This window comes from Pelobates fuscus, chromosome 6, assembly GCF_036172605.1.
Source record: "Pelobates fuscus isolate aPelFus1 chromosome 6, aPelFus1.pri, whole genome shotgun sequence".
NCBI classification, from domain to species: Eukaryota; Metazoa; Chordata; class Amphibia; order Anura; family Pelobatidae; genus Pelobates; species Pelobates fuscus.
This window is the reverse complement of record NC_086322.1, coordinates 251,706,229-251,734,032: the sequence shown is the minus strand read 5'-3', so window position 1 is coordinate 251,734,032 and position 27,804 is coordinate 251,706,229. Positions and strand designations below refer to the sequence as shown.

General features: G+C 39.6%; 1 protein-coding gene across 2 annotated transcripts in view; it reads right to left on the bottom strand.

Annotated features, from left to right (window-relative positions):
- Positions 1-11,160: 11,160 nt before the first annotated feature.
- PLEKHH3 (pleckstrin homology, MyTH4 and FERM domain containing H3) overlaps positions 11,161-27,804 on the bottom strand; it is a 99,984-nt gene continuing 83,340 nt past the window's right edge. The window contains exons 8-13 of one of the 2 annotated variants that reach the window (XM_063458932.1): positions 25,673-25,880; positions 21,603-21,739; positions 20,528-20,648; positions 19,600-20,064; positions 13,949-14,140; positions 11,161-11,728 (exon numbers count right to left, since the gene is read on the bottom strand). In XM_063458932.1, the coding sequence (XP_063315002.1) occupies positions 11,609-11,728; positions 13,949-14,140; positions 19,600-20,064; positions 20,528-20,648; positions 21,603-21,739; positions 25,673-25,880 (1,243 nt within the window). In that variant the 3' untranslated portion in view covers positions 11,161-11,608. The remainder of the gene's footprint in view (positions 11,729-13,948; positions 14,141-19,599; positions 20,065-20,527; positions 20,649-21,602; positions 21,740-25,672; positions 25,881-27,804) is intronic. The other variant, XM_063458933.1, reaches the window with a different exon arrangement.

The window sequence follows — 27,804 nt, the reverse complement described above, 5'->3', positions numbered from 1 at the left end:
ATGCTCCTCCCCCTGAATTTCCTGTTTTGTTCTTTTTAGTTAGTTTTTTTTTTTTTTTTTTTACATCAGATGATCTATATATTGCATTCTGATTTTAATTGCCTATGCTACCAGAAGCCAATCACTCTATTTATTTTTAAAAGTGTCAACTGACCACTCTAAGCCAATCAGTGGCTCCCCACTGTACAAAACAGTCGTAGGCTTGCATTTTCAAGCTTTTCAGCAACTTGATGTTGGAGGGGCCAGAGCGATCCAGCACTGGAGAGGAGTCTTTGTGGTTAAACTGTTTGTAAATGATTTAACCTCCTTCGGTAAGCCAGGGACCTCCTGGCACCATAACAACTCTATTTTGATGAATTTGATATGGTGGCCGGATGGTTCCATTAACGAACAGAACATGCCAGCAAGAATTAAGGACTTTTAGAATTATTTACTTAACACAGAATTACAACTTTATTGAATAACCTTGCAAATGTCAACATTTCGGATACAATTCCCAAGCTGTTACTATGGCGGAGTGGAGAATTTCTCGGGATCGGCTATTTATGCTTACATTTTGCATTTCAGCTTTCGATTTAATATTGAATGTTTCACTGTTCGGTGTGGCTTTGTGAATAAGCTACCGTATTTTTCAGAATAACACTGGAATATAAGACGCACCCATATATTTTAACCAGAAGTTTAGGGGAAAATAAATAAAACAATCTGTATCGTAAACTTCAGCTTATGTGTACAGGGGAATTAGCAAGTGTGTTTGTAGGGAATGTGTGTATCTGTAAGCAGGGATGCAGTGATTTAATTTGTGGTATGGGATAGGCATGGTGATCTGAGGAAACCTCTAGTGGCTGTCACTATGGCCCTTTTTGGTAAAAAAAAGATTGCAGTAGTAACATTTACCATGTTCACGCCCCGGAATGAAGATGCTGGACGCGTCTCTATGAGTAGATGCTGATTCACCATAGCTCCCAGTGCTTCCCTGTTGTGAAGTTTTGGATTGGCTGAGATTATCAGCAACTGTAATCTCAGCTAGGGGAGGAGTGGCAGGTGCAGTGATGCTGGCGTGGCAGGGGATCGAAGTTAAAATGTTTTGTTTTTTTAACTTTTTTTGGCAGGGGGTGGTTAAAATAAAACCTCTTAGTGTTCGTTTAGGAATCTTTATTAACAGATAAAAATTTGCTAAATTTACAATTTGCTAAATTTACAACGAATATGCTACATTTTATTTTATTAAACTTTTCTGTCCGTTGCAGCAAATTGCTTTGGTGTTGTGTTTATTTTTAACATAAAAATGTTCTATAGCTGTTGTTAGTATTATGGGATAATTACATTAATAATATGTTCACAAGGGGGTCCCTTGTGCATTCATGACTTTTTTCATTATTATTATTTTGTAATACTTACAATTTTACTAAAAAAAAAAAAAAAAAATTCCCCTGTAGTTGCTTTGAATGTTGGTTCCTCTATTCTTTAGCCCCTCTCTTGTTGCTAAGCAGGTTGCAGATACAGCCTGCCTGATCCAGCTTTCATTCCACCTACAGCCTGATTCTTGGAAGAGAATTGTTGGCGTAAAGCCTGGAGATCAACAGAAAGTTATATTTGTTCTCTAGCTTTTGTTCCAGAAATATATTCCAGGAAGGCTTGTTTGCCAAGTGTAGGATATAATATATACGCACACAATGATTCATGTATATTCCATTATACTTATACATATACACATTCGTGCCTACATATTTTAGCAAGATTTTACTGTATAGTAGTATACAGAGAGACTTAAAGGGATACTCTGAGCACCAAAACAACTTTAGCTTAATGAAGCCATTTTGGTGTGTAGACTATGCCACTGCAATCTCACCGCTACATTCTCTGCCATTTAGGAGTTAAATCACTGTGTTTATGCAGGCTTAGCCCCACCCTCCCATGACTTTGATTAACACAACCTCTATGAAAGAAAAAACATTTTTTACAGTGTGTTTACATTATAATTTATCATATTTTGCTCTGTTAATTGAACTTGAAACAGGAGGCTGTTGTAGGCTCTGGCAGGCAATAACCAGAGCAGGATATAACAATGTTAAATTAAAACATCTTGTGAAATAGGGAAAATGAATAAAAAAAGTTAAAGGAAAACTCCAGTGCCAGGAAAACAATCCGTTTTCCTGGCACTGCAGGTTCCCTCTCCCTCCCACCCCCAATCCCCAGTTGCTGAAGGGGTCTAAACCCCTTCAGTAACTTACCTGAGGCAGTGACGATGTCCCTCGTAGCTGCTTCCTCCTCCGCGCCGCTCCTCCTTCTGACTCCGTCGGCCGGTGGGCGAGACTGATCCCGCCCAACGGCCGAGGAGACCTAATGCGCATGCATGGCAATGCCGTGCATGCGCATTAGTGCTCCCCATAGGAAAGCATTGAAAAAGATTTTCAATGCTTTCCTATGGGGAATTGAGCGACGCTGGAGGTCCTCACACAGCGTGAGGACGTCCAGCGACGCTCTAGCAAAGAAACTCTTTGCTATGAATCAGGAAGTGCCCTCTAGTGGCTGTCTGGTAGACAGCCACTAGAGGTGGAGTTAACCCTGCAAGTTAATTATTGCAGTTTATAAAAAACTGCAATAATTACACTTGCAGGGTTAAGGGTAGGGGGAGTTGGCACCCAGACCACTCCAATGGGCAGAAGTGGTCTGGGTGCCTGGAGTGTCCCTTTAAGATATTTTCCATGAAGTGTTTAGTGAGGCTGTTAAGTTACTGCTAGAGAAGGTATTACCAAAGTCATTTAACTCCTAAATGGCAGAGATCTGAGCAGTGATTCTGCAGGGGCATGACTTATGCATCAAAACTGCTTATTTAAGCCAAAGTTGTTTTTTTTTTACTTAGAATATCCCTTTAAAGCACTTTAGTGTGTAATGTGTGACGAATGTGTCCTCCTTTTCTCATTTTACATAAAGTACAGATTTCAATAGAAATTGTTACACACACTTGTTACACCCGTCCAAGCTGTCAATCAGACAACTGGCCCCGTTACTTCCTGGATTGGTTAGCTCAGTGGAGCTAAACTCAAGGGACAGGCAACTGCTCAGAGCACTTCTCTTGCGTTGACTTCTCACCAAGCTGCATTTGGAATCTGTGATTGGACAGACACCGAAATCCTGGGCTGGGGAATAAAGAGAGGACTTGCAAAGACTGCACATGAGATCTGCAGCTTTGTAAGCTTTTCTTTTTTGGGGGGGGGGATATACCCACAATTTTAAAAAATGCATAATTAAATGCATGCATGCATGTATCTTTTTTTTTTTTAAATTCTTTATTTTTGGTGCATGTTGTATAGTACAGATCATTTGTGGTTGCCACTTCCATGTGGTCAAACTGTCAAAGATACACAATGAACATGGCATTCAATACATTGCACATTTTGTTTTGGTTGGGCTGTGTGGTTATAACGGGGTGACCTATGTGTTTGTAGTGTATCCCCATAGTGAGTGTGTCTCCGCTGGGAGTTCCGAGTGAAGCTTGTCTGTGGGTATGCCCGCTATATTTGTTTGTGGTGTGTCATGGAGATGTTGCTCCTTCCTGACGCTCTACGTGTCTACTGCGGTGGTCTCCTTTGTGGGGAGCAAATAATGAGTCGAACGACTGAGGCTAGGGTTGTGTGGGGTTATTGGTCTCCCATGGAGGTGTGACCTTTGTCTCTAAGGTCGGCGTGTAAGTGGTGACCCGTGTGTGCCCCGGTGATTTCTATCCCTGTAACCTAGGGAACGGGGGGAGGGGAGGGTGCATTAAAGTGCATCCCGCCAGGTTTACCAAACCCATGTGTCTGGGTTCTGGGTCAGTGGAGGTTCTGACGCCCTACTGTGGTTGTATAAGTGGAGCGTGTCAGCAGGCGTAAACATAAAAGAACTGAGGGAAATTAAACGGTCAAATAAACATTGGTATAAGAAAATTAGTTAAACGTATAAGTCCCAGCAGCCTTGGCTTGCAACAATAAACAGTGCGTGATGATCTTGGGGCTCTGCGATTGTCAGCGCCTCTTCAGGTAGTGGGGCCCTGCTTCCTCCTCGGCGCTGGCGTAGATGACTCGGCATCCGGTCCGGGGTGAGGGTGAGATATTCCCGGTGCTGGAGTTCCAGTGGCGGGTAGGCCCAGTGCTGTCAGCAGTGCTGGTGCGTCTGTCGGGGCCGTAGCTTTGAAGGATTGTCCGTCCTTAGTGACCCATAGGGTGTTTGGGGTTGCCCACCTGTATGTCAGGTTTTCCCCTTGTAATGCCCTTGTGAGGGGTTGCATGCTCTTGCGCCATATTAAGGTAGCCCTGCTCAAGTCCTGAAAGAAGGAGATATGGCTGTTTTCAAAGTCATATGGGGATTTCCCCTTAAGCGCTGCAGTTAGGCCTAGTTTGTCGGCAACATTTTGGCACCTGAGGATGATGTCTCTTGGTGCTGTGGCTGGAGCTTTAGGGGACTTAGCTATCCTATACACCCCATCAAACGTAAAGTACTTAGCTTGTTTTGCCGGTAGCAGGGATGCCACCAGCCGTCTCACGAAGTGCGGCAGTTCTTCCAGGGGCATGTTTTCTGGGACTCCCCTAATCTTTATATTTTTCCTCCTGCCTCTATCGTCTAGAGTGTTTACTTGTCTATTTGTTTCAATCTGGGCTGTTTGTATTTGGAGTACCTTGTCTCTTAGTGCCTGGAAGTCCTGTTGCAGGGCCAGTACGTCTGCTGCTGTGGCTTGGGAGCGTGCTGCAACCGTTTGTACCTCTGTGGTTAGTGTCGCCAGGTCTGCTTTCCACATCGCTTTGAGGTTGGATTGGAGGCCTGTGAGCATCTCCTGTATATCCTGCTTAGTGGCAGGAGCCAGTGGCCCCGATGTGCTGGCAGTCACTTGGGTGGTCTGGAGTGAGCTTTGGGGTGGATTCCCTCTCTCCGGATGCTGGGATGTCGAGTCTCTCTCTTGAGAGGATTCTCTGGAGTCTCTTGCTGGTGGCTGAGACGTCCACATCTGGTCCAATTCGCGCTGCGTTTTCGCGGCATTTGCGGGTGTCCTTTGGGACTTTCTCCCCATTTCACTGCCCAGGAGGTAGGGTGGCAGCAGATTTGTGAAGGCCAGGTCTCCCCAGTATTCACCCGCGGACACTTGCGGCCGGCTGTCTGCGCGGTAGGCCTTGGAGCCTCGGTTGCGGTATTTTCTGCCCGGGGCCAGAAAGAAAGGCATCGATCGATTCCGGACGATGCCCTGAGTAGTATGCCGCCTTCAGGTACGATGTGGCTGGCGAGATGTCGCTGATATTTGCCGATTTGATTTCGGCACACAGGAGCTGCAGAATATGGCGTCCGCTCCTGTGCGCTGTTAGGCTCCACCCTCCCATGCATATATCTTTTAAATAGTGGAGGCAGTTGAGTGTCCATTTAATTGGCAAGTGAACTCCAACCTTTATGCCAAAGCAGCTTGGAAAGTAGCCATGGTGCTTTGCTATTTAGGCCTAAATCATGCAGCTGTCACTTAACCACAGCTTACTGTTTTGTATATAAATCTCTTGTAATTCAGTTTAAACTATATCACTGAGATTTGAACTGCTTCTTTTTTCTATTTTTTTTTGTCCTAACATGAAATCTGTTTACCTATTACCCATTTTGTTTGTGTAGCTTTTTCTTGATTATACAGTTTTACTATTCATTTTTTTCTTTTACATTAAAGTAGCACTGCACACACCATGATCACTACAGCGCACTGTAGTTGTTATGGTGCCTGGAGTGCCCTGGTGCTTTCCCAGGATTGAATAATTCACAAATGGTTTGATAACCTACCTGGGGTCCACCTGGCATCAGACTCCGGGACAGCCAGAAGCTTATGCACTGGGCTTCCATTAGCTTCCGACCTAAACTCTGCAGTGCTAAGAATTTATACAATCCCATCATTTTTTTAAAACAATGTTAGCTCGAGCTGACAAATTCACTTAAAGGGATCTTATAGAGCCAAGAAAACAAAGCCATTTTCCTGGCACTAGCAGTCCCTACAGTGCCCCCCTCCTTAGCGCCCCCCCTCCAGCAGGGCTGAAGGGGTTAAAACCCCTTTAGTCATTTACCTGAATCCAGCGCCGATGTGCCTCGGTGCTGGGTCAGGCTCCGCCCACTCTTCGCATTAGACCTTCCCATAGGAAAGCATTATTCAATGATTTCCTATGGGGAAAATCTGACGATGGAGGTCCGTGTGGATGTCCAGCGTCAGATAACGGACCAAAAGTCAGTTTAGATTCCGGAAGCGCCACAGTGGCTGTCTGTTAGACAGCCACAGAGGGCTGACTTAGAGCTTTTTTACATTGCAGCACTAAGTGCAAAAGGGTCACAGCACCCAGACCACTTCAATGAGCTGAAGTGGTCTGGGTGCCTACAGTGTCCTTTTAACTGTGGCTCTAGCACCCACTGGTAGTCAAAGAGGGGTGAAGCATGTGCAGAATGTGCGAACACTACAAGCACAACTTGAATGTAAAAGTAGGAAGTAGCGTCCTCCAATGATGACAGAGCGAGCAGGGTTACTCTCTAAACTTTGATTTAGTTATAGGCAAAGCAATTGTGTATGTTGAGAAAACAGGGACATGTCAAGGGACCACTTTTGTGCATTGGTTGTTATGTTGCTTATAGTGACAATTTAAATGAATAATAACCATGACTTTACTTTTTAAAACACATATTATTGATACTGGTTCGTTTGGTTGTCTCCTTATTCATGTTATATCAAAAGAAAGGGAATACAGCACTCTTACTGAGATCCCGGTGCTACCAGACATGAGGCTGGCTACCCGTACTGTTATAGTTGAACAAAATTGTGGTCCAGGCACTCAAGGGTCAATTATGCAGCAGATTTATTTGGAAAAAGTGCAATGTTTCGTTCTCCAAGAAATCTTTCTCAAGTGAAAGTGCCCGGACCACAATTTAGTTCCTTATACATGTTAAGCATGCTTAATACAAAACTATTTAAAAGAAAGAAAGAAATTACACTTTTCTCAACATAAGACAAGACACTTTAGTAACTTTAAATTATGTATTAAAAACAAGATAAATTGCTTTCTTTAGAGGGCATTGAGAATGCTGATAAGTTCTTTCATTCTGTGGAGAAAAGTTTGGCATCTGTACACGAAACTTGGCTTCATAAAACAGTGCAAAAATGAAATAATCACAAAATACACATTCAACGTGTGGCAGACCCGTAGCAGACCCCATACAAAACATGAAGGCCACTTTTTTGTCCAAGAGAACACTTTAAGCAAATGTGAATCAAATCTCTCTTATACATGACTTCACAAATGATGGATTACAACAACAACCAATAATATTTTTGGTAGTTTCATATAAGTGAGAAAAAATATGACTTATCTAGTTAGAATTTTTCTTAAAGGGGCATTATAGTCACCAAAACAACTTTGGCCTTTGGCTTAATGAAGCAGTTGTAGTGTACAGATGATGGTTCTGAAGTTTCCCTGCTCAATTCTCTGCCATTTAGGAGTTAAATCACTTTTGTTTCTGTTTAGGCCGCCCTATCCACACCTCCCCTGGCTGTGACTGACGCAGCCTGCATGAAAAAAATGGTCACTTCAATCAGATGTAACTTTCTTTAAACATTTTTATCTCCTGCTCTGTAAATGTAACTTACAAACAAGGTCTAGCAAGCTATTGATAGAGCATGAGATAGGAAATTAAACATAATTAGGCAGAGAGACTACAAGGGTATGAACTGTATACCAAAACTGCTTTATTAAGCTAAAGTTGTTTTACTGACTATAGTGTCCTTTTAAACAGTTTTGTATGTTTTTTATATGTGACATAAAACTTATATTATTATATTCGTATTACTGAAACATGTTTTTGGCATCTAAAAAGGCAGGCAAAATATCATGGGAATCTACCTTTTTGTCACTCAAACCTTATAACAGCCTCGATACATTCATTTTAACCATGTTAACTACAAGTATGGTGAAGCATTTTCCCACATGTCAGAATCCTACCTCTTTGTAAGAGGAAATCAATATCAGTTGTACATATTTTGACGATTGAATTAGCATATGTTGAGTTTGTTGTAGATAGGAGATCTTGGGTCTAGGCAGAGATAACATGATAAGAGGATGGAACACAATCAACATTATATTATTTATTATTACATAAAAAGGTAAAAATGAACGTGTTCTGGATTCTTGATGGGAAAGGAGAAGTGCATTTACTGATGTGATGTAATGTTCAACCATGTGGATTTATCCAATGTGTGGAAGCTCACAACTTGGATTTTATTGTTAGAAATCTTGCAGATTGTCCATTTTACTATCTTGAGCTTTGTACAGGCAAAAATGTTATTAATATTGCCATAGTGATTCTCATTGGAACATTTACATTATTGTCTGATAAAATGTGCTAAATGCGATATACGTGGACTTTAACAGCATGGGCAGGGGTATTCACTGAACAAGGAGTTATCTGGAGGGCTTCAGGGAATTTCACATTCTGACCAAAATATGTTTGGTTTCTCCAATTTGCCTATTTTGGTGTACAATTTAAAAATCCCCCTAAGACAATCCTCAGTTTAGAAAATAACCGTGTTAGAGTATCTAAAGTTTGACAATGAATTGTGTTACTTAAACTTTCACATAATCACCTTTACATAAGTGTATATTAACAAAATACTGAATTGTGGTGAACTGTTAACAAGACCATAAACATTAGGTCAAAATAATATAATATATATTTTGATTTGTTATAGAAAATCCAACACTTTCAATGGAGTCCACTGGAGAACTATTTTAAAACTACCATTTTTTTTTCAGATACAAGATAATTTTTTTAAATCCAGCATTCATTGAATACCACCTTCAATAAATACAATACAAGGAATGTGATAGGATCCATGTAATTTAATGTTAATATTATTGGAAATTACTGGTGATTAAGCTGCAAGGAAAGCAACTGTTCTTAAAGTGGCATCACAAAACATATTGGCACATATTCTTCCATAACTTTCCCCACTGAGCATTCTACTAATGAGATTCGATTGAAGATGAATACATATTAAATTAAGCTCATTTATACTACCTCAGTCAGGGAAGTGTAACACACTTTATGACATATTAATTGCTGGCATGAGTGGAGCTGAAATTGAATAACTTCTAGCTGTTGACCACAAGGTACCCACAAAACATTCCAGGTAAGCCAACTAGGATCTAATGCATGTTCCTATCTCTCCAGTTTTTGTATTTGAAAAGTATAGATATCTATTCACACTAACAGCAAAACAGATTTTAACCCAAAAGGTAACGGTGAAGGCTGGTTTCAAGCAAATTGTGATTTGTCCAAATTCCGCAACTCAGAAACGCCATGTAGACATATACTTACATAGTTATCTAGGCTGAAAAAACACTGAAGTCCATCAAGTTCAATGTTGAACCTTGTATCGCAAAACAAATAAAACTGGCAATGGATTGTGATTCGAAGCACCGTCCGTGATGCCAGAAAAATGTCAAAAGAATGGAGAAGAAACTCATTTTTCAAATTTTTTTTGCAAATAAGCAGCTTAGTTTGCCACGACGGACAAAAGGTCTGTCCAATGATGTGGTATTTCTTGTTTCAATTAAGAGATTGAATAAAAAGATGAATGATGTAAAAAGATGATTGATTGTTAGGGGACAAACAATAAATGTTGATTTAATGCACAGATCAATGAAATAACTACTAGATGGGAAGAAAAGGAGGAACGGTGCCAAATCTATGCATTGTAATTTGGTTTGTCCAAATCGTTTTTCTTGAAATGATCGCGTTGGACAAAATTCGGCCCAACTGAAATGGCACATGGATGATCTCTGTTCGTCCAAACCAAAATGTTTTTTTTTCCCGAACAAACTGAACTTTTTTGCCGTGCAAAAGTGGAGTTGACACTAATTTTTATAAATACCTAAAAGCATGTCTGTATATATAGCTCGTACATATTTGTGAATTTTAAAGTTATATTCAAATCCTAGAATTTTAATTACTAGAGTATTACTAGACCTGCGTATCTCCTTTTCCAATTAAATATTTATAAAAGGGCAGGTTTTTGCATGTCTAGGACAATACACTACAGAATTGTCATTACAATCGGCTCCATGTTGAAAAGCAAAACAACGCTGGCATTAAATTCAAAATTTCCCATTTATGCAGAGCCGGTTTCATCCTGCACTAACCTTCGCAAAGCATCTGGGATGTAAGTATTTGCTTGCCCACAAAGCTGCCTGCAGCTTACAAAATAAAATGCACAAAAAATATATATATTGTCTACGGAAAAAAAAAAAAAATATGTACACCATATGTCAAAGAAAACGTTCGGTATGTGGTTAAGGATATGGAAACCTACACCTTCCAACACTGAAATAATTAACCTACAAAGATATTACAAATTTGTATGAAACCATATTTGTTTAAGTTTTACTTTGGGATTAACATGTCAATATTGCTAGGTCTAATGCAAATATTCTTCCAAAAATGTGTAGAAATAAATGTACCTAAAGGGATTCTGGGTAACAGACTGCTTTTGTAAGTGTGGTATAATTTCCTTAACAAAGCTAGAAATTGTAAAATGGATATCAATGCTAAGTTTTGATAGCTAAACGTGTTGTTTCTTATTTTTTTTTTGCTTGTTTGTTTTGTGGCGGGGGTGGGAGGGAGTTGGATCGATATTTTGTTTCATTTACTAGTAATATGAAATATCTTTTTAGGACTCTTTTATTGGAGACAAACTGTTCTGTCAAACCCATGTTTACGTTATTGTCCAATGGCTTTAGAACCATAACAGGTATAGAGCAGGATTACCATAAGGTGGCCCCAGAATGATGAATTTGCTTGGCCTAATTCTTCATGTCTATCATGATGAAAATAGGGGGTGGGAGACTAACCAGTTACCTGCCTTGAGACTTATATCCTGCTGGGATAGTAATTTTGTTAAATTATTATTATTATAGATTAAATCGCAAACGTTTTTAAAGACAATGAGTAGTTTTTTCATCCCCTTGTCTTGTGTAACAATAGCAACGTAAATTGTATTACTAATAAAGAATCCTTTTTTTGACATAAATTATTTACCATATTTTTGCATTTAACAGTTACCCAACATCAAAGGAAAGCTTAGGTCGTGAGACACAACATGAGGCTCAAAGGAATAGATCTGGATCCAGAGAATAAATGTACAGTTTGATACACAAAACAACAAAAAACACTGCAGCAGACAACTGGAGAACTTAGCATCCTGTGTCGGTAACTGGATTGAAAATTGAAATAAAACTGTCTTACAGTATGCAATGAGTGAAAATGCACAAATGTGTTGATTGGATTTTTTGCCTTCTAATGGTTTGACGATTATCCTGACAAAATTAGGCAAAAATCCTTATCCAAAGGCATCTATATGGTAGAGGAAGAGAAAAGACACATTTTTGGTTTGGGGAATAGAAGTTTGATTGCAGCAAAATACTGTTTCCACATCTTTATAATCTCCTGTAGAGGCACATCCATATTCGATGTCCAGGTATAATGCTGCTGCTGATTCATAAGGGCCATAAGTAATAGCCATGCCTAAAAGTTGCCCTTAGGGGAAATTATGCAAACCATAACAGGGTCAGTTTTGCACTGCTTCTTCTTGACTGTGAAATGCAACACTGTTACTCCCCATAGTGGAGCAATGTCCATTACTGATGCACATCAGGTATGTGTTAATTAGCTGGGTAATTTCATCCACCTTTAATAAAAGAACAGACATAAAGAAGATTAACTTGGTATGTGTGATATATTTTAGACATATACAATATACAATAAATATCTATGACCTTGATAAGGTAGACCCTGAATCTCAGGATTTTGTACCACTCTTACAGGGAGAATGCACAAGGTCACACTGGGCAGTGTTAAATTCTTCACCGATTTGCTATATGTATATTGAGGGCTTCAAATTTCCACTCGCCCACTAGCCATTGGCGAGTGAAAATGCAGCCCTTGCGAGTAGAAATTACCACCTGGTGAGTTAGCCATGAACCCTCCAGGCTTTTAGTGGCGACTAACTTTTAGACTTGTCTAGTAGCGTAGAACTTGAAATGAGCCCGATATATCTATGCTTGAACCTCTTCTTTTGTTATGTACATTGGTAATTAAAATAATCATGAATGCATGGAGACGCTGAACGTTCCCCATAGAGATGTGTTGAGTCTATGCATCTCTATGAGGAGATGCTGTTTGAAAAGCGTGGTGTGCATGCACAGTTACCTTTCAATGCTTTCTTATGGTAAAACATTGCATTGGCTAATATCAAGATTGATGATCTCAGCCATGGCATCAAGGCCAACTGCGGCGAGACCAGTGTGGGAGAAAAGGTAAGTATAAAACAGTTTCAGAGCGATCTGAGTGGGCCGGGGGCCTAATAGCTAATTTAACACTCAATTAAAGTAACACTAGCTGTAATTTACAAATCCAACAGCCAGTTGTTGAAAATTTCACAACTGAACAGATATACAAAACAATTGTTTTAGTAAGTTGGCTGACCGCATGGTAAAAACACGCAGACATTATTAGCAAGTGTTACCAAATGGAGCTTTTGTTAAACACAAATGATAAAATTTGGATGGGCCAATCATTATTACAAGTTTTTGTTACATTTTTTAAGTTGCAGTTGGTGCGTGCTCCCAAGAAAGGGTTGATCATAAGAGAGTCATTGCAAACAAACTTTTTCCTGATATGAGCATTTCCGTTAGGGTTAGTCATCATTAGCAAAGTGCATTAATGACAACACTCCTTTTCAGACTTGTGAGTAATTACAAGAACGAGGCCTTCGAGGGAAAGGCTCGTGAGTAATTATTTATTCAATACCTAATTGCAGTGACATGTTTTTCCACTTAATTCTGATCTACAACTTAAATGAATGACACTATCAAAGGTTTATAAAAATGTCCTTAATAGTACACACAAGTGACATAATAAGTACACTAATGTGGGAGGTATCCAGGAATCAATTGTGTCCTTATGTAGGTTGGGTATTTATTAATAGTACCAAATCAATTAAAATTAGTAGCAAGCTAATTATAGTAATTTAATACGTAGATATATATTTTATGCTAACCTTCTTTATAGATGTCCAGCATCACTCAAGTGACTAGTGCCTCACCTGGCTCATGTATTTATGCATGTGTCTGGGCTATTTACTAAAGTGAGAATTCATAGTGAATAAAGAAGAGAATTTCTAATGTAAGGCCAAAGTAGCTGAAATACAAAAATACTACAAGTAAGCTATGCTTCTACTTTGGCTACATTAAAGGGATGCTATAGTCACCAGAACAACTACAGCTTCTTGTATTTGATCTGGTGAGTATAATCAGTCCATTCAGGCATGTTGCAGTAAACACTGTATTTTCAAAGAAAATGCAGTGTTTACATTACAGCCAATGGATACCTCCACTGGCCAATGTCAGATTGAAATTCCTGGAGCAGTACACCCTCTGCATGGAGACACTGAACTTTCCTCATAGAGATGCATTGATTCGATGCAATTCTATGAGGAGATGCTGATTGGCCAGGGCTGTGTTTGGCTTGTTTTTGGCTCTGCCCCTGATCTGCCTTCTTGACAAATCCAGCCAATCCAATGCTTCCCTATGGGAAAGCATTGTGATTCGTTCAGATCAACAATTCTGATGATGTCAGCCAAGCAGGCAGATTAGGCGCAGAGCCAGCAGCAGCAGACCTAAGTAAAGGTAAGATTTTACTATATTTAGGGGGTCGAGGGGGGCCAGGAGGACTAGATGGTGTTTTTAATGCTATAGGGTCAGGAATACATGTTCCTGACCCTATAGTGTTCCTTTACATTTGAAATTCACTTAGAATTTTGGACAATTTTGATCTACTGACAATTCCTCAGTTACAGAAAAAAACCTTAAATCTTTAATATCAGAAATGATGCAGTGTTAAATCTCACCTTAGTGGTTTCAAATATCATGTCTTTCTCCCCCGCTGACACTTTAAAGGTGGTACTGTCTGAAACACCAAATGATGATATCTGACTGTACAGAACATTTTCAAAGGGCTCCATTTCTCCCTGTTTGTAGAGGCAAAGGGACGAGGCACTGATGCCAAGCCAGAGGCGTTGAAAAAAACTCCCAGATGAGCTCTGGAGAGGAAACAAGATGTGCATAATCTGTGAGTCAATCCAAAAGGACACAGAAAACCTGAGGCTGTTGTTTTAAAACTTTCATTTTCTAAAACAAGGATTTCAGAGACCTATTGCTTGCATTATATGTGCAAAAGGTTTCAGATGGGTAACCATATTCTGCAACTCCAGATTTTAGGAAAATCCCATGATCCTTTGAGAGCCAAAATACAGCAATTGTTTGGCAACATTCGTGAAACATGTTACATGTTTACCATACATAAATATGTATCTAGCAACCAGAGTATAGCTTAATTCTTGAACAAAGTACAGACACCTATATAAATTCCTGTATATTCATGCAATGTGCAGACACACGCAGGGTTATCCACTAAAGTTCTGTAACCAGACTTTGTCCATGCAATTGTGAAAATAGCAATATTGTAAACAATCTTCAAGACTTTTGGTCTAGATTTTGCAATACCCTTGACAACTCTACGCAATTCAGAATTTACTGATGAGCTGCATAGTTGTATGGCAAATGGATAATATAGCATGCTATGCAATAGTTCTTGGTAAGCAATAAACATACATTAGTAGTTTCTTATTTTTTAATTACCGAAAGTCACTTAAGTTTATTATGTTTTTGAAGAAAGCCTCTTTATATACCTAATTATTATTCAAGCAAAAATGTGTATTTTGTAAAAATGTTTTTTTTTGTAGCTAAACTTTTCTATTTTTTATAGTAATTATCTCTGGGTGCACACCTTACTGTAATGTGCTTTGCAAGCTTAAAAGGACACTAAAGGCACCCAGACCAATTCAGCTCATTGAATGAATGATCTGGGTGCACTGTCCCTGTCACACTTAGTCCTGCAATGTAACACAGTTTTGCAGTTTTAGCTAAATAAATTGAATGTGGTGAAACACCATAGAATAATAATGATAAAATATAACTTTTATTGAAGACAAGTAAACAAATATCCAAAAAATGAATATAGAAATGTGACTTATATGTACTCTGGAGTGACAGTGATAAAAGAGGAGTAGGGGGTGAGAATAATAGATATATAACACATAAAGAGTACAACAAACTACAACGACTATAAATCATATATCTTGTCCTGCAACAAGAAAATGCCAAACTGGAACTAGGAAAAAACCAAAGGAAAAAATGTTAAGTCCTAAATTCCAACAGATTTCTCCCATTGGGTGGGGTAGAATATATTATAAGAAACAATTGATACAAAAAGTGTCTCGTCAGTTAAAATAAATAGTTTAGAAATGGTATCCAGAAGCTTGTTCTTCTGTGTGGACAGTAGATGGTAATATATCTAATTTACCACCAGATGTCCTTGGATACCGTTTAGCAACATGACGTAAAAAAATAACGTGAAAGGTAAATAGTATACCGGGTGGGCTGAAAATCTACTGTAACTTGTGACTTTTTGTTCGTCTAACTGACGCTGGACATCTTCAAGTTCTGCATGAGGACATCCAGCATTCGTTAAATCCCCATAGGAAAGCATTGATTCAAAGCGTTCCTATGGAGAGGGCCTAATGCGCTCACCGTGCATGCACATTAGCACCGACCCAGTGCCAAGGGAGCACTGGAATCACTTGACTAAATAATGTTTTATTTTTAACCGGGGGAAGGGGGTCAGAGGGAACTATAGTGCCAAGAATACAACATTATCTGTGATGGAAAATGGGGGGGACTGACAATTCCTGTTCTCTTTTTTCATTGAACCCTCACCTTAGACCAGCAAAGAGAAGTCTATAATGTTTAAGTGTAAGAACATTAAATTAAAATCTATACATTTGCACCCTGGGTAAATTGCGATCTGGCAGACTAATAGATGCCTGGCAGGTCCCTAGCTGGTGTTTATGACGTGCAGCGACGAGATGGGTTCTCCACCCCCTCACCCAGGTTATAACCTGGAATTAAACAAAAAGACTTGGATTGGATGACTGCTTGCATGGGGTTGCCTCAACCTACCAACCCCTTATCTCTACTATTCCTTTCCTCTTTCATTTTCTCTTCTCACTTTCTTTCTGTCTTCTAATCCCAGGAACTGAAAGTTTTATGAGATCTTACATAGATTCTCCATATAAGACCCAACGGAAAGACCAGGGTCCATGGAGACATGGATGCGATATATACTTTCCATCTTGGGATAAAGTAAGCCATATACAATTACGAAGGATACCTTTCACCACAAGAATAGCATATACGAGTTAATGTTGCTAGTTTAAATAATATGTAAAAATGTGATATGTCTTGACAGACCAGCCATTTAGATGTTCCTATTCATGCTTACTGTGATCCAACGGTATATATAATAGCTCTCGCAGGCTTTTTTGTATTATGCACCTTTTGTAACATATGTTATGCATATGACAAGTCTGACACTCATAAATAAAGCATTTTTTTAAAAAAAATATACATTTGCTGGCATTTTTAGAATTAAATTCTGTGCGATGTAATGCACACTATAAGCTGATTGCATTAATGGTAGCAAAACTCTCACATTTTGTAAAGATTCCACTGGATCCTAGGTAAGTGTAAAATACAATATTTTAAATAATATTCACTTACCAATCTATTAGTTATGTCTGTGTGGTCATGCCAGCTCTACTGTAGTAATTAATGGATATAGAATTGTGATTAATAGACAATTAAACTGTCCATAAAAATCCTGACACATCAATAGCCTGTGTGCAAATATCATTAATCGGTGAAGTAGATGGCCTATGAAACTAGCTTTAATAATTCAGACTGGATGGTATTTCTATCATTTCCTTGTATACCACTTTAGTTTTCAAAGTAAACCACAAAAGCTCATCAACTAATCACATCCCTGATTACAGCATGGTCCGTTTATTGGTTGTAGTAAACTACTAGCTTTATTGCCATGTGAATAATACATTCTCAGCTCTTAGAGTGAATGTTCATTGTTGCACTAGTGTCCCTGTACTGCCCTGTTTTTTATTGTCCTTTGTCAACTTTGCCATTGGCTGCCATCCTAATACTCACCTCCTTCCAGCTAGGTGCCCCTTCTGGCAGCATTGCATCACCGTAACTCCAAGGAAGCCATTGGAAGAGCAGAAACAGAGATTTCTGGTGGCTGCCATATTGGAAACACTAAGATGGCAGCACCTTGAATTTAGACGTAGGCCATGGTGAATGGGGGATGTTAAGTGACAGAGCCCCTTTAAATTATCAATAACAGTTCTGTCTCAAGGGCTGGTATAAAGTGTAAGGGTTTTTTTTAGCAGTGATTTGTGTATCTAGAGCCAGAGGTTCTCCTTAAGAAAGTAAAAGTATTTTAACTTTCTAGCTTTTCCTGATCTTCACTTACTACCACAAATCTCAGAATTCAGAATAAAAAAAAACAAAAACAACAACTTTATTTTTAAATGGTTAGTCTACGCACCATAAGTATTTTGCATTACTGAGTGTGCTCTCATGCCTGAGAATGGGCTATAGCAGCAGCAATTTATGAAACCCACTGACACTATAAGACAGACCACCAGGGCTGTCAGTCAGGCAGACTGGAAGATTTTCATGGGTGGCCAGTTTCATTTTGTTCCTGTTGTGAACGTCACATCAATATGAATTAGATTTGTGAACTTATCTCAAATGCATTAGTTCTCAAGTGCTTCCTTTCTTGAATGTTTAACCCCTTAAGGACCAAACTTCTGGAATAAAAGGGAATCATGACATGTCACACATGTCATGTGTCCTTAAGGGGTTAAAAAAAAGTTCAACATTATCGATTATGAATACAAAAAGATAAGTCCTGCACTCATTCCCATCACTACTGGGCCGGCAGCAATGACTACAGTACACATCAGCCCCAATATATAGTAAAAACCAAAGAAAAGAAAAAGTTACCTGCGCTCTCTCCTTAATCCCTATGTATACATTTAGTTGCTCCAATTGCCATTGGAGGGAATGCCTGCCTGCCAACGTCAAGGCAGACCCCCCTAAGCGGGTCCTAACACTGACTCTTCAGCCTGCTTCCTTGAGCTTCTGGCAAAGATATCTCTAATGAGACAGAGAGGGGTATTTTTTATATACACCCCTATACACTTATTAACCCTTAATAGGGAACACATGGGATGGGCGGCAGCATTGTAACAAGGCTGTGTGATACAAAGTAAATACAAATACAAAAAGAGAAGTCCTGCGCTCACTCCCATCACTACTGGGCCGGCAGCAATGACTACAGTACATATCAGCCCCAATATATAGTAAAAACCAAAGAAAAGAAAAAGTTACCTGCACTCTCTCCTTAATAGCGATTATGAGATCCTAACAAGCATAATCAAAAATGATAAACAAGTGTCGTAGCCTTGCCTTCATTTTAATAAAATTATGGGTATAGATGCTGCCCCCTTGCTCTTTTTGAAAAACATTGGAGCGCATTGGATTGGAGGGTCATGACAATTGCATGCACCATTTGTGACCTCAGTGCTTCTCCGAGAACCATCTAATTAGACATAAGTCATCAGGATTGATGACCTTATAGAGGGCAAATGGAGCTGCAATGAAGAGAATCTCCCAAGCAGTGGAAAAAGGTAAATGTACTAGTCCACTATCAAACATTACGTATGTACATATATAAGGGATCATCAGGGAGATCTCTTCCATAACCTTACCCTATTACATAAAACCTATAATACCAATAGATTTAAATACTTACATTGCCAGCATTGTCAAACTATGCTCAAATATCCTCTCCTCTTCAGTGCAAGGAAAAGGGCATTCTTTAAAATAAAATACCCTTCAAAAAAAAGATGGAACTTTAAAAAAACTATATAGAACAATTGAAAGAGGGAAAAAAATTCCAAATGCAAAAAAAACCCCTTAAAGCCCTTTACCTGCCTTTCGAGCTAATGAAGTGTCATATCAAATGCAATTAAAAGAACACTCTGGGCACCATAACACAAATGTTTTTTTGGTCTTTGCTCCAATAGGTAACTTTTTCGAGCCATTTTAATAAATGGGGAATAACTGGCTTAGTGTCAGCTGACAGTAAGCCAATCAGCAAGAGGAGCAGTGCTGCAGCACAGACTTTGGGGTTAAACCATTTGTAAATAGTTTAACCCCTAAAGGTAACCCAGCGTCAGGGACCTCCTGGCACCATAACAACTTAATTTTGGTTATGCTGTTATGGTGCCCGGAGTGTTCCTTTAAGTGATAACTGATCTAAGTCATATAAATTGCAAGTAATTCATAATTCAGTTACACAGTGATCTAGGTTGAAAAAAGACTCAAGTCCATCAAGGTCAACCTTTAAAACACATCTTGGATGATTTTGAGGCTTATTATTTTTCTAATGGACACAGAATCAAAAATGAATCAAAATGGTTTATCTGTAACTACTCTTTGTATGTCTCTCAAAATCGTCTTTAGTAACGATTAATTATCTACTAATTATCTGCATAATCAGATACTAAATACCTCGACTTACCATGTAGAAGTCAATATCAAATAATGTGGAGCCATAGCCCGACCACTGCTTTACAATAGACAGATATGAGGTCATGACCTCTGTCTTCTGCATACTGTGCAGGACCTTCCATTTTTCTACAATTGCAGACATCATGTTGGCACTCTCCTCTTTCATACGTCCCTTGAACTTCTGGCTCTCCTCTGCTTTCTGCTTTTCCAAGGAGTTGTTCCACAGCCCATTAGGAAGAGCCTTTGAGAAAATTCCTTTTTGGAAACTAGTGCAGGAAGTTCTGGATGTGATTGAAGGTTTAGTTGAGGACAAAATCCGAGAGTGAAGTATATAGATGGGGAACAATTCTTCTAGTCGAGGGAAGGGGGCATGGGGGGAAAAGTCACCATTTAGGAACTGGAGACGTAAAGCTGCCAGTGAGTGCAACGTGTCCTCGTTGGTTGGCATGTACCCTCGTATAACTGCCTCGTGTGCCTGGAAAAAAAAAGAAATAAATGCAAGCACTTTTCAATTAAAAATAAATAAATTATATCCAAATTCATGTGAAAATCATTATTGCATTAATAAGGATTTTTCTGAGTTTCAATGTATTTTACTAGGGCATAAATGTTGGAGCAATGAGTGGAACAATTTAAAGTCCTGTGAGGATACAAGCATTGGGTAGCAGAATCAAGGCTCATAATAGAGGGCGTAAAATAGTTAATGATTAAGAGTTAATCATGTAAAAAATAGAAAAAGACAGATACCAACAAACTCCAAATATTATAAAATAGCACCGAGTATAATGTTTCATATTTGTAGAGGCGCACAGAAAAAAATGTACTCTTGACTTCTGAGATATTTATATTGTAGTGTGACTGAATGGAAATAAGTTATGATTAGTAGTTGATGGAAGAGGCCTACAGGTAAAGTAAATCACTGTAATTTTCCAAAGTACCTGCTCGAAGAGAAAGGAGTATTCTAGGCTGTCTTTGGCTACATCTTCAATATTAAGGAAACAGTAGAGCTTGAAGTAAAGTCTCCATCGTGATTCAAATCCTTTTTCTTTGCAGGACAGGCTGCGATTGTAAGATGCAAATTACTATTGGATATATTCATGTAAATGTGTAAAATACAATTAAGTAAGTAGCACGGCATGTCAGAGCTCCTCCTTATATATGTCTATCTATTTTAGATTTTCCAGAAGTAGTCAAAAGTATTGACGAGAACTGGAAAATTGAGGAGAGCAGGCAGAGACTCAGATAGCGAGTCTGGTGGAAACTCAGTAGAAATAGTTGTCTTCTTTAAACAAATACTCTCTCCCGACCCCCCACCTCCCTACCCCCCAAAAGAACAGACAAAAAAAAACCCCAAACAATTCATACCACCATGCCACCAACACAAATATGATATACCAGGGTGTCCTAATGTTTGTAAAACACTAGCAGACATTCAGTTATTTTGTAGCTTATGAAATATCTAACAACTAGCCTCATTAACAGGGATTAAGAAATAATTGTATTTTATAATTAAACTGATCCTGTCATAATAAAATAATAATTTGTAGTTTTGGTGTCATGTAATGAAGTTACATTTTGTGCAAGTCAAAAGGCAGGGAAATGTAAAAATAAAACATGATTTTTCTTATGTTATGTTATTTGTATACAAATTAGAAATGGATGACGACCGCTGTGCGTGCAGCTATTTACTCCATGTGCCCCACATGCATTGTGAGAAGGCAAGCAAGCAATTTATTTTAGTATAAGCGGCTGTGATTATCTGATAAGTATATATTTTGATTTATAAATGTTTTGACAGTTTTTTTTAATTCAATTTATGTTTGTATAATTAAGCTACAACTTTTCACCTATCGCATAGAATTTTGTGTTTTTAACTATCAAATGCTTTCTTCGCAAATTTTGTAACTCATGGTCAATTCACCACAATGTTGATTGAGTAAAGCATGCCATATACTGATCTGCCCTTCATATCTCCCTCCCTTTATAACTCAATACTAGTATAAAGATATTTACTTTTCAAACCTGGTGAGAGTATCGGCAATGATGGTAGGTTTGCTGAGGGCCTGCTCGTAATGGCTGTTCTGTTCATACAGGGCAAAGACATTATGGCTGTTACTCAGATTAAGTTTGTCAGTCAGTTCCTGCACCAGCTGTTTGAGAAGGCAAAAGGGTCAGTGTTAGTGTTGGAGTACATTTCCTGGACATCAACTAAACTACAATATCTATTGGAAAAACATGAATAAATTATGTCCAGCATTAAGTAAACACACATCTGTGACTTAAAGTGTTACTTCAATCCTTTTTAACAAAGGCTTCATAGAGAAGTGTGGGGAAGTGGACCGAGGAAAGGGATCGTAAAAAACACAAAAAAAAATCACAAATCAGAATGCAAAAAGGTAGGAAGGGAGCACACGAGCAATGAACAGACGAAGGGGACAAACAAGCTTCCCTTTGCAATTGCGCTCCCAGTCCAGCCTACAATTAGAAGCTGATTATACAGCAGTGTACGTTGATGACAAATGTAATTTGTGCACAGAATTAACATTAGGCAGCCTGGAGTTCAGATATCTCTGCATGTGTAAAGTTTGAAGCAGAAACGCTGCACATACAGATTGCTTGCTCCATGACCACTTCGAAAAGCTGAAGTGGTCATGGAACCTAGAGTAACCCATGCAACCTAAATCACTCCCCAGCAACACTCATGTTGGTAGTCAATAAGCAACTCGCCAATAGTCAGGGTCAGATTTCCCATTAGCCAGAGTAGGCATTTGCCATTAGAAATCTGTCCTGTAGGGGGCACACTTATTTATTGCACTTCTAATGTATATTTTTGAACCTTAGGTGAACTTGTGAGGGGCGATAAGGAGTCTTGGCCAGTGTGCTCTGTAGTCAAGTCAGCCTCCTATGCTTGAGAGCAGAGCTGCAGCAACAGTTATAGAGCTGGACCCCAAACAGTCCTGATTTTGGCAGGACAGTCTTAATTTTGGGGTCCTGTCTTGCAGTCCTGATTTAATTCTCTGGTGTCCCACATCCGGGAACACCCAAGAACTGTCCGTAGGCAGCACAACGTGTATTTTTTATGAGGTAGGGATGGAGGGGGAACAGGGAGTGTGTGTCAGGAACAACTCAGGAATCCAAAATGCTGGGTGCTAATAGAGAAGGTATACTGGACCTTAGAGTGGCCAGGTTAATGTTAGCAAGGACAGAGAATAGTCAGGGATGAGCCAAGGTCAAGGGGGCCAGAAGACAGAATAACCGATAAAGTACAAGCCGAGTCACAGAGAAGGAAAATACAGAATAGTGAAACCAGAGCCGAAGTCAAAATACAAAATATCAAAAACCAGAAAATGCACTAAAAGGAACAAAGTAACTTTTAACCACAACAGGGTAATGATTCAAAGCTTATTAACACTTTTTATAGTTTGCCTCTTAAATTAGATAGCCACGCCCCTAAAATGGTCTATTTCGAAAGTTTCGGCAGGCCGTGACTTCATGACATTGGCGTACATGGGCGACACGTCATAAAAAGGGGCGGAGCAACTGCAGCTGGTGTCGGAACTGCTGTGGAGAGGCGAAGAAGACTAAGGATAGTCCCTTTCCTTCAGGAGGGGATCCACAGGCTGGGTCTCAGCCTGGCATGAGACCACAGGTACCCTGACAGTGTGCCTTAGAATGACACATGACAGGTAAATACGGCCCTACCAGTAGTTGAACTTCTACTATCAAGATTCTCAATCTCCCGTTTCCCATTCAAATTCTATAGGAGGATCGTGGGACTTGAATTACACCAATAGCTGGAAAGCGACCTGCTTAATACTTCCAACTCACTACTCACGTACCCTGGGTGGAGAGCCTGTCTTATCTGAGGTTACGAGGGAGTTTTTTTTATTAACACTAGTGAGTATCAAATATATTTTTGTAATAATAATAGTAATTCTATTCAGTGTTTCAGAGTGTTTACATTAGTTATCTAGGGACTTAATCACTTTCATGGACTCTTCCGTGTAACTGTTCGGTCTTTGACATTGGATGCCCCCTTCTAATGTTATAAGTGTATGCCCACTTACAGATGTTTACTGGTGATATTGATATCTACACTGCAGCTGCATCCTCTCCATCATTTTAACTGTAATGGGATCCCGGCACTTTGACTGACCAAGTGGTCAATTTACTCACTAAACAGTGAATAAGGCTAATTAGTTGAGATAGAATTTTTACTACAATTCACAAAACAAATACACTGTTTTGTGAAAAAGCTATGCAATCCCTGACTTGGGAGTTGTTGGGCCTTCAAACTTTAAGTCAAAATAGCAAAAATGTAAACTTATTGTGACATTTCTACCAATGTCATTATTTTGACATGCGCGAGAGTACAGCATTGAGGTCTATGGAGGATCATTTCCTTGACAAAAAAAAAAAAAAAAAACTGTTAAAACTACAAAAAAACAAAGCAGCACAAATAAAAATGTTAATGTCTTAAACACATCACTAACCAACCAGCCTGGTTTTGTGTTTTTTGGCTGTCGTAGGGGGGCGGAGTGACCTTTGATGATCTTTTATTAAATCGTTAATAATTCAAAAACAAAATGAGATATAATGGAGATTTCAATTGCAGAAACGTAGCACTAACCAACCAGCCCAGTTTCATGTCTTTTGGCTGTGGTAGGGGGGCTGGGTAACTTTAGGTGATCTTTATTAATTCGGTAAAGCTCTAAAATCAAATCCTATTACCCTAATAATAAAAGCAGCACACATCTTAATTTTTACGGCACAAAACAGCACAAACGGAACATGAAACACAGTGGATTTTTTGTTTTTGTGCCGGTTGTAGATGGGCCAGCTTCACACAGCCACAGAGGTGGGATAATTATGTGTAGACAGCTACGTGTCTCTTTATTTTTTATCAGCTCAGAATATATATTTGTTAAATATAGGGGATTAGTAAACATAATACTAAAACCCCGGGAAGTGAAAGCTGGTTTAAAGGAGAACTGTGACTTGTGTGGTCTTTGCAATATTTGCAAACGTTCCCCTGCATGGCATGTCTACTTCCATTGTAGCACCCAGTGGTGAGTAGTAGAATATGTAGGAGGAGATGTATGAAGGCAAAACAGGCGCTTTTTTTACATTGTGGATGTAAAATGAAACACATCAATTGGTTGCCATGGTGAATGCTACCCCTTAAGGACCAAACGTCTGGAATAAAAGGGAATCATGACATGTCACACATGTCATGTGTCCTTAAGGGGTTAAGGAAGATTCACTAAATTTCACTACATACATTGAGTTTTACAGCAAGTAAATTCTACAACACAAGGTACAATGCTGATCATTTCTTCCTATTCTTCCTGTACGTCTTTATATACAGGTTTATTTTAAATAGCTAAAATAGCCAAACTGGAATAACAGTTGAATTGGAGAATGTTTCAATTGAGCTATTTTGGACTTGAAAATGCAATTCTCATGTAAATTCTCACAGTTCCCAGTTTAGCAAATAGCTCCAGCATTATATTACATTTTTAAAAATGGTTTCAAATTCATTCTTTAATTTCAATTTGTTAATTAAAGTTTAAAGTTTCAAAGAGAATGTTTAGACTAAACGGACCATTATGAAAATGTAGCTGACTTGGAAGAATGATTTCTAATTAGGGTATTTTCGCCTAAAATTTGATACTCACTTTTAATTATCATAAATTCATTTTAGTGAGTGTCAGATTCTCACAATTATCTATCTATCTATCTATCTATCTATCTATCTATCTATCTATCCTCTAGATCAGGCTTCCCCAAACTCCGGCCCTCCAGATGTTGCTGAACTACAACTCCCATGATTCTCAGCCTATCTATTTCATTCATAGAATCATGGGAGTTGTAGTTTAGCAACATCTGGAGGGCTGGAATTTGGGGAAGCCTGCTCTAGATTGTAAGCTTGTTTCAGTAGGGTCCTTATCTACCTATTGTTCCAGTTACATTTTGTTATTGTCTCATTTGTAAAGTGCTGCGGAATAAGCTGGCGCTAAATAAATAATAATAATCTATCTGTCTGTCTTTCTGTCTATCTATCATTCCATCCTTTTTCTCACCTCTTCAGCTGTGGTATGTGAAGTGATCTGCACTTTGCAGGTGCCTGCTCCAGGATAATAGACCATACAGGACAGTTCTTCTCTGTTGATCAATACAGAGATCTCATCGTAGGATGGGACAAACTCCCGCTGCTTTGTTTTATCAAGGGATACTAGGATGAATTCTGCATACTTCTCCATTTCTGTGTCAGGGAACAGTTCTTGAGTTCTAGGGAACATTGCAATTTTTTTGTTAGAGATATATGCCACATACTGCTCCAGCAGCATCCCGTAAAAGTTTTAGTTTAAAAGGCCTAATCTGTATCAGTTCATGTTGTGACTCACAACTATAAAGCTTTGTATTACATGTTATTTGTAACAAATAAAACTGATCATAGAAAGAGGCAACAACACTACCACCAGCTCAGCATAACAATGTCTTTATATAGTTTGCCATGATGTGAGAGCGTTTTTTTTGTTGTTTTTTTTTTTCAATTTAATTTTTATTAAAATTTTTCTTGAAAACAACTTTACCATAATATGGGTAATGGAGTTATACTTTGACGTTTTAACACGGTTTAACTGAATATGATATAAATAGCATTGTTTATAAAAACAGTGTTAGATTAAGTAGGCCATGGGAACACTATTACATAAGGAAACAATATTACTTAAGGAAACAATATGTATGGGCGGTGCAGAGCAGGGGAGAACGTAGATGCATCAAAACGCTTTAATGTGCGGTTAAGGACAGTCTTGTGTCTGCGTCTCCCTCTATTGCCCTTACTAAACCTATCATGTTGGAATGTTGGGGTTTGAGGGAGGTCAGCGGGCTCTCATGGCTCATGGTGTGGAGCCAACTTGGTTCTAGTCCCGTTAAGCAAGTCTCTGGATTTTGAGGTGCCCAACCGAGTGCCGGGATGTGTTCATGCTCGTTTCTTTGCTTCTCTGTGAAGGCTGTGCTTTTTTGTTCGGGGATTTAGCCTTCTGTTGGGACCCGAAGGTGTTGTTGGTTGTAGGCTCCCGGTCTTTTTTGGGTGTCTCTAGGAGTGCCTCTGAGGTGTTTGCACGTGTGCGGGACGGGAGTCCGACTTTCTGCATCAGCGGTTCTGGGTCCTCTGTTGATGTCAGCATTGCTGTAGTGTCTCCACTGGTTATCACTAGGGATCCCCCCAGCCCCCAGCAGTACCGTATAGAGCATTCTCTGAGCTTCCTGGCAGTGGGGGCTAGCTTCCTCCTTTCCGCTAGGGCAGAGAATGGTATGTCCGCGTAGATAGAGATCGACTGGCTTTTGTATAGTACCGATCCCTGTTCTCTGGAGCACTTCATAACCGCTGCCTTCACTGCGATATCCCGGGTTACGGCAATTACGTCTCTGGGCGCGTCGCTTGGAGCCGCAGCTGACTTTCTCACTCTGAATGCTGAGGTGATAGTGTGCTGGGAAGTGTTGTCTCTGATGCCCATGGTGTCTATTAGGTCCCTCACAAAGGTGAGTATCGTCTCATCAGGTATCTGTTCTGATATTCCCCTGAAGCGCAGGTTTTTTTGTCTGTGGCGTGTTTCTAGGGTAGTCACTGCTTGGGTCAGTTGTTGCACCTGAGAAGAGAGGCTGTCTGGTCTGGTGTCGGTGGTTTGTATGTGCTTGTTCCTGGAGGCCTCTCTGCCTTCCATCTCCTGTACCCTGTGACGGATCTCTCCTATTTCTGCCTGGGCTGCTTGGAGGTCTTCCTTCCATACTTTCCGGAGGTCAGTCAGTAGCCTCCTGATATCCCCTTTTGTAGAGGGTGTCGCATCCTCGTCCGTTTCTGACCGATCAGACTCCGCTCCCGAGCGGGGAGAGCTCAGCAGGTCATCCTCTTCTTGGGAGGCCTCTGATGGTTCCGGCGTCCCATGCTCCTCCGGCGCCATTTTGGGCAGATGCCGTGCCGCCGGCCTCTCAAATGAAAGCCGAATATCTTGCTGCCGGGGAGTTTCTTGGAGGTGAGACTTCTTGTGCTTGCGCCCCATAGCTTCTGTGTGTGTGGGGTGTCGGTTTGGTCGTCGTGATTGCTCGTTTTGTGGCTTTTTCGTCGATTCTTTCCCCGGCTCTAACGGAGCTTGAGGGAGATGCGTCTGTTCACAAGCGCTGTAGGCCGTGAGAGCGTTTTATTAAA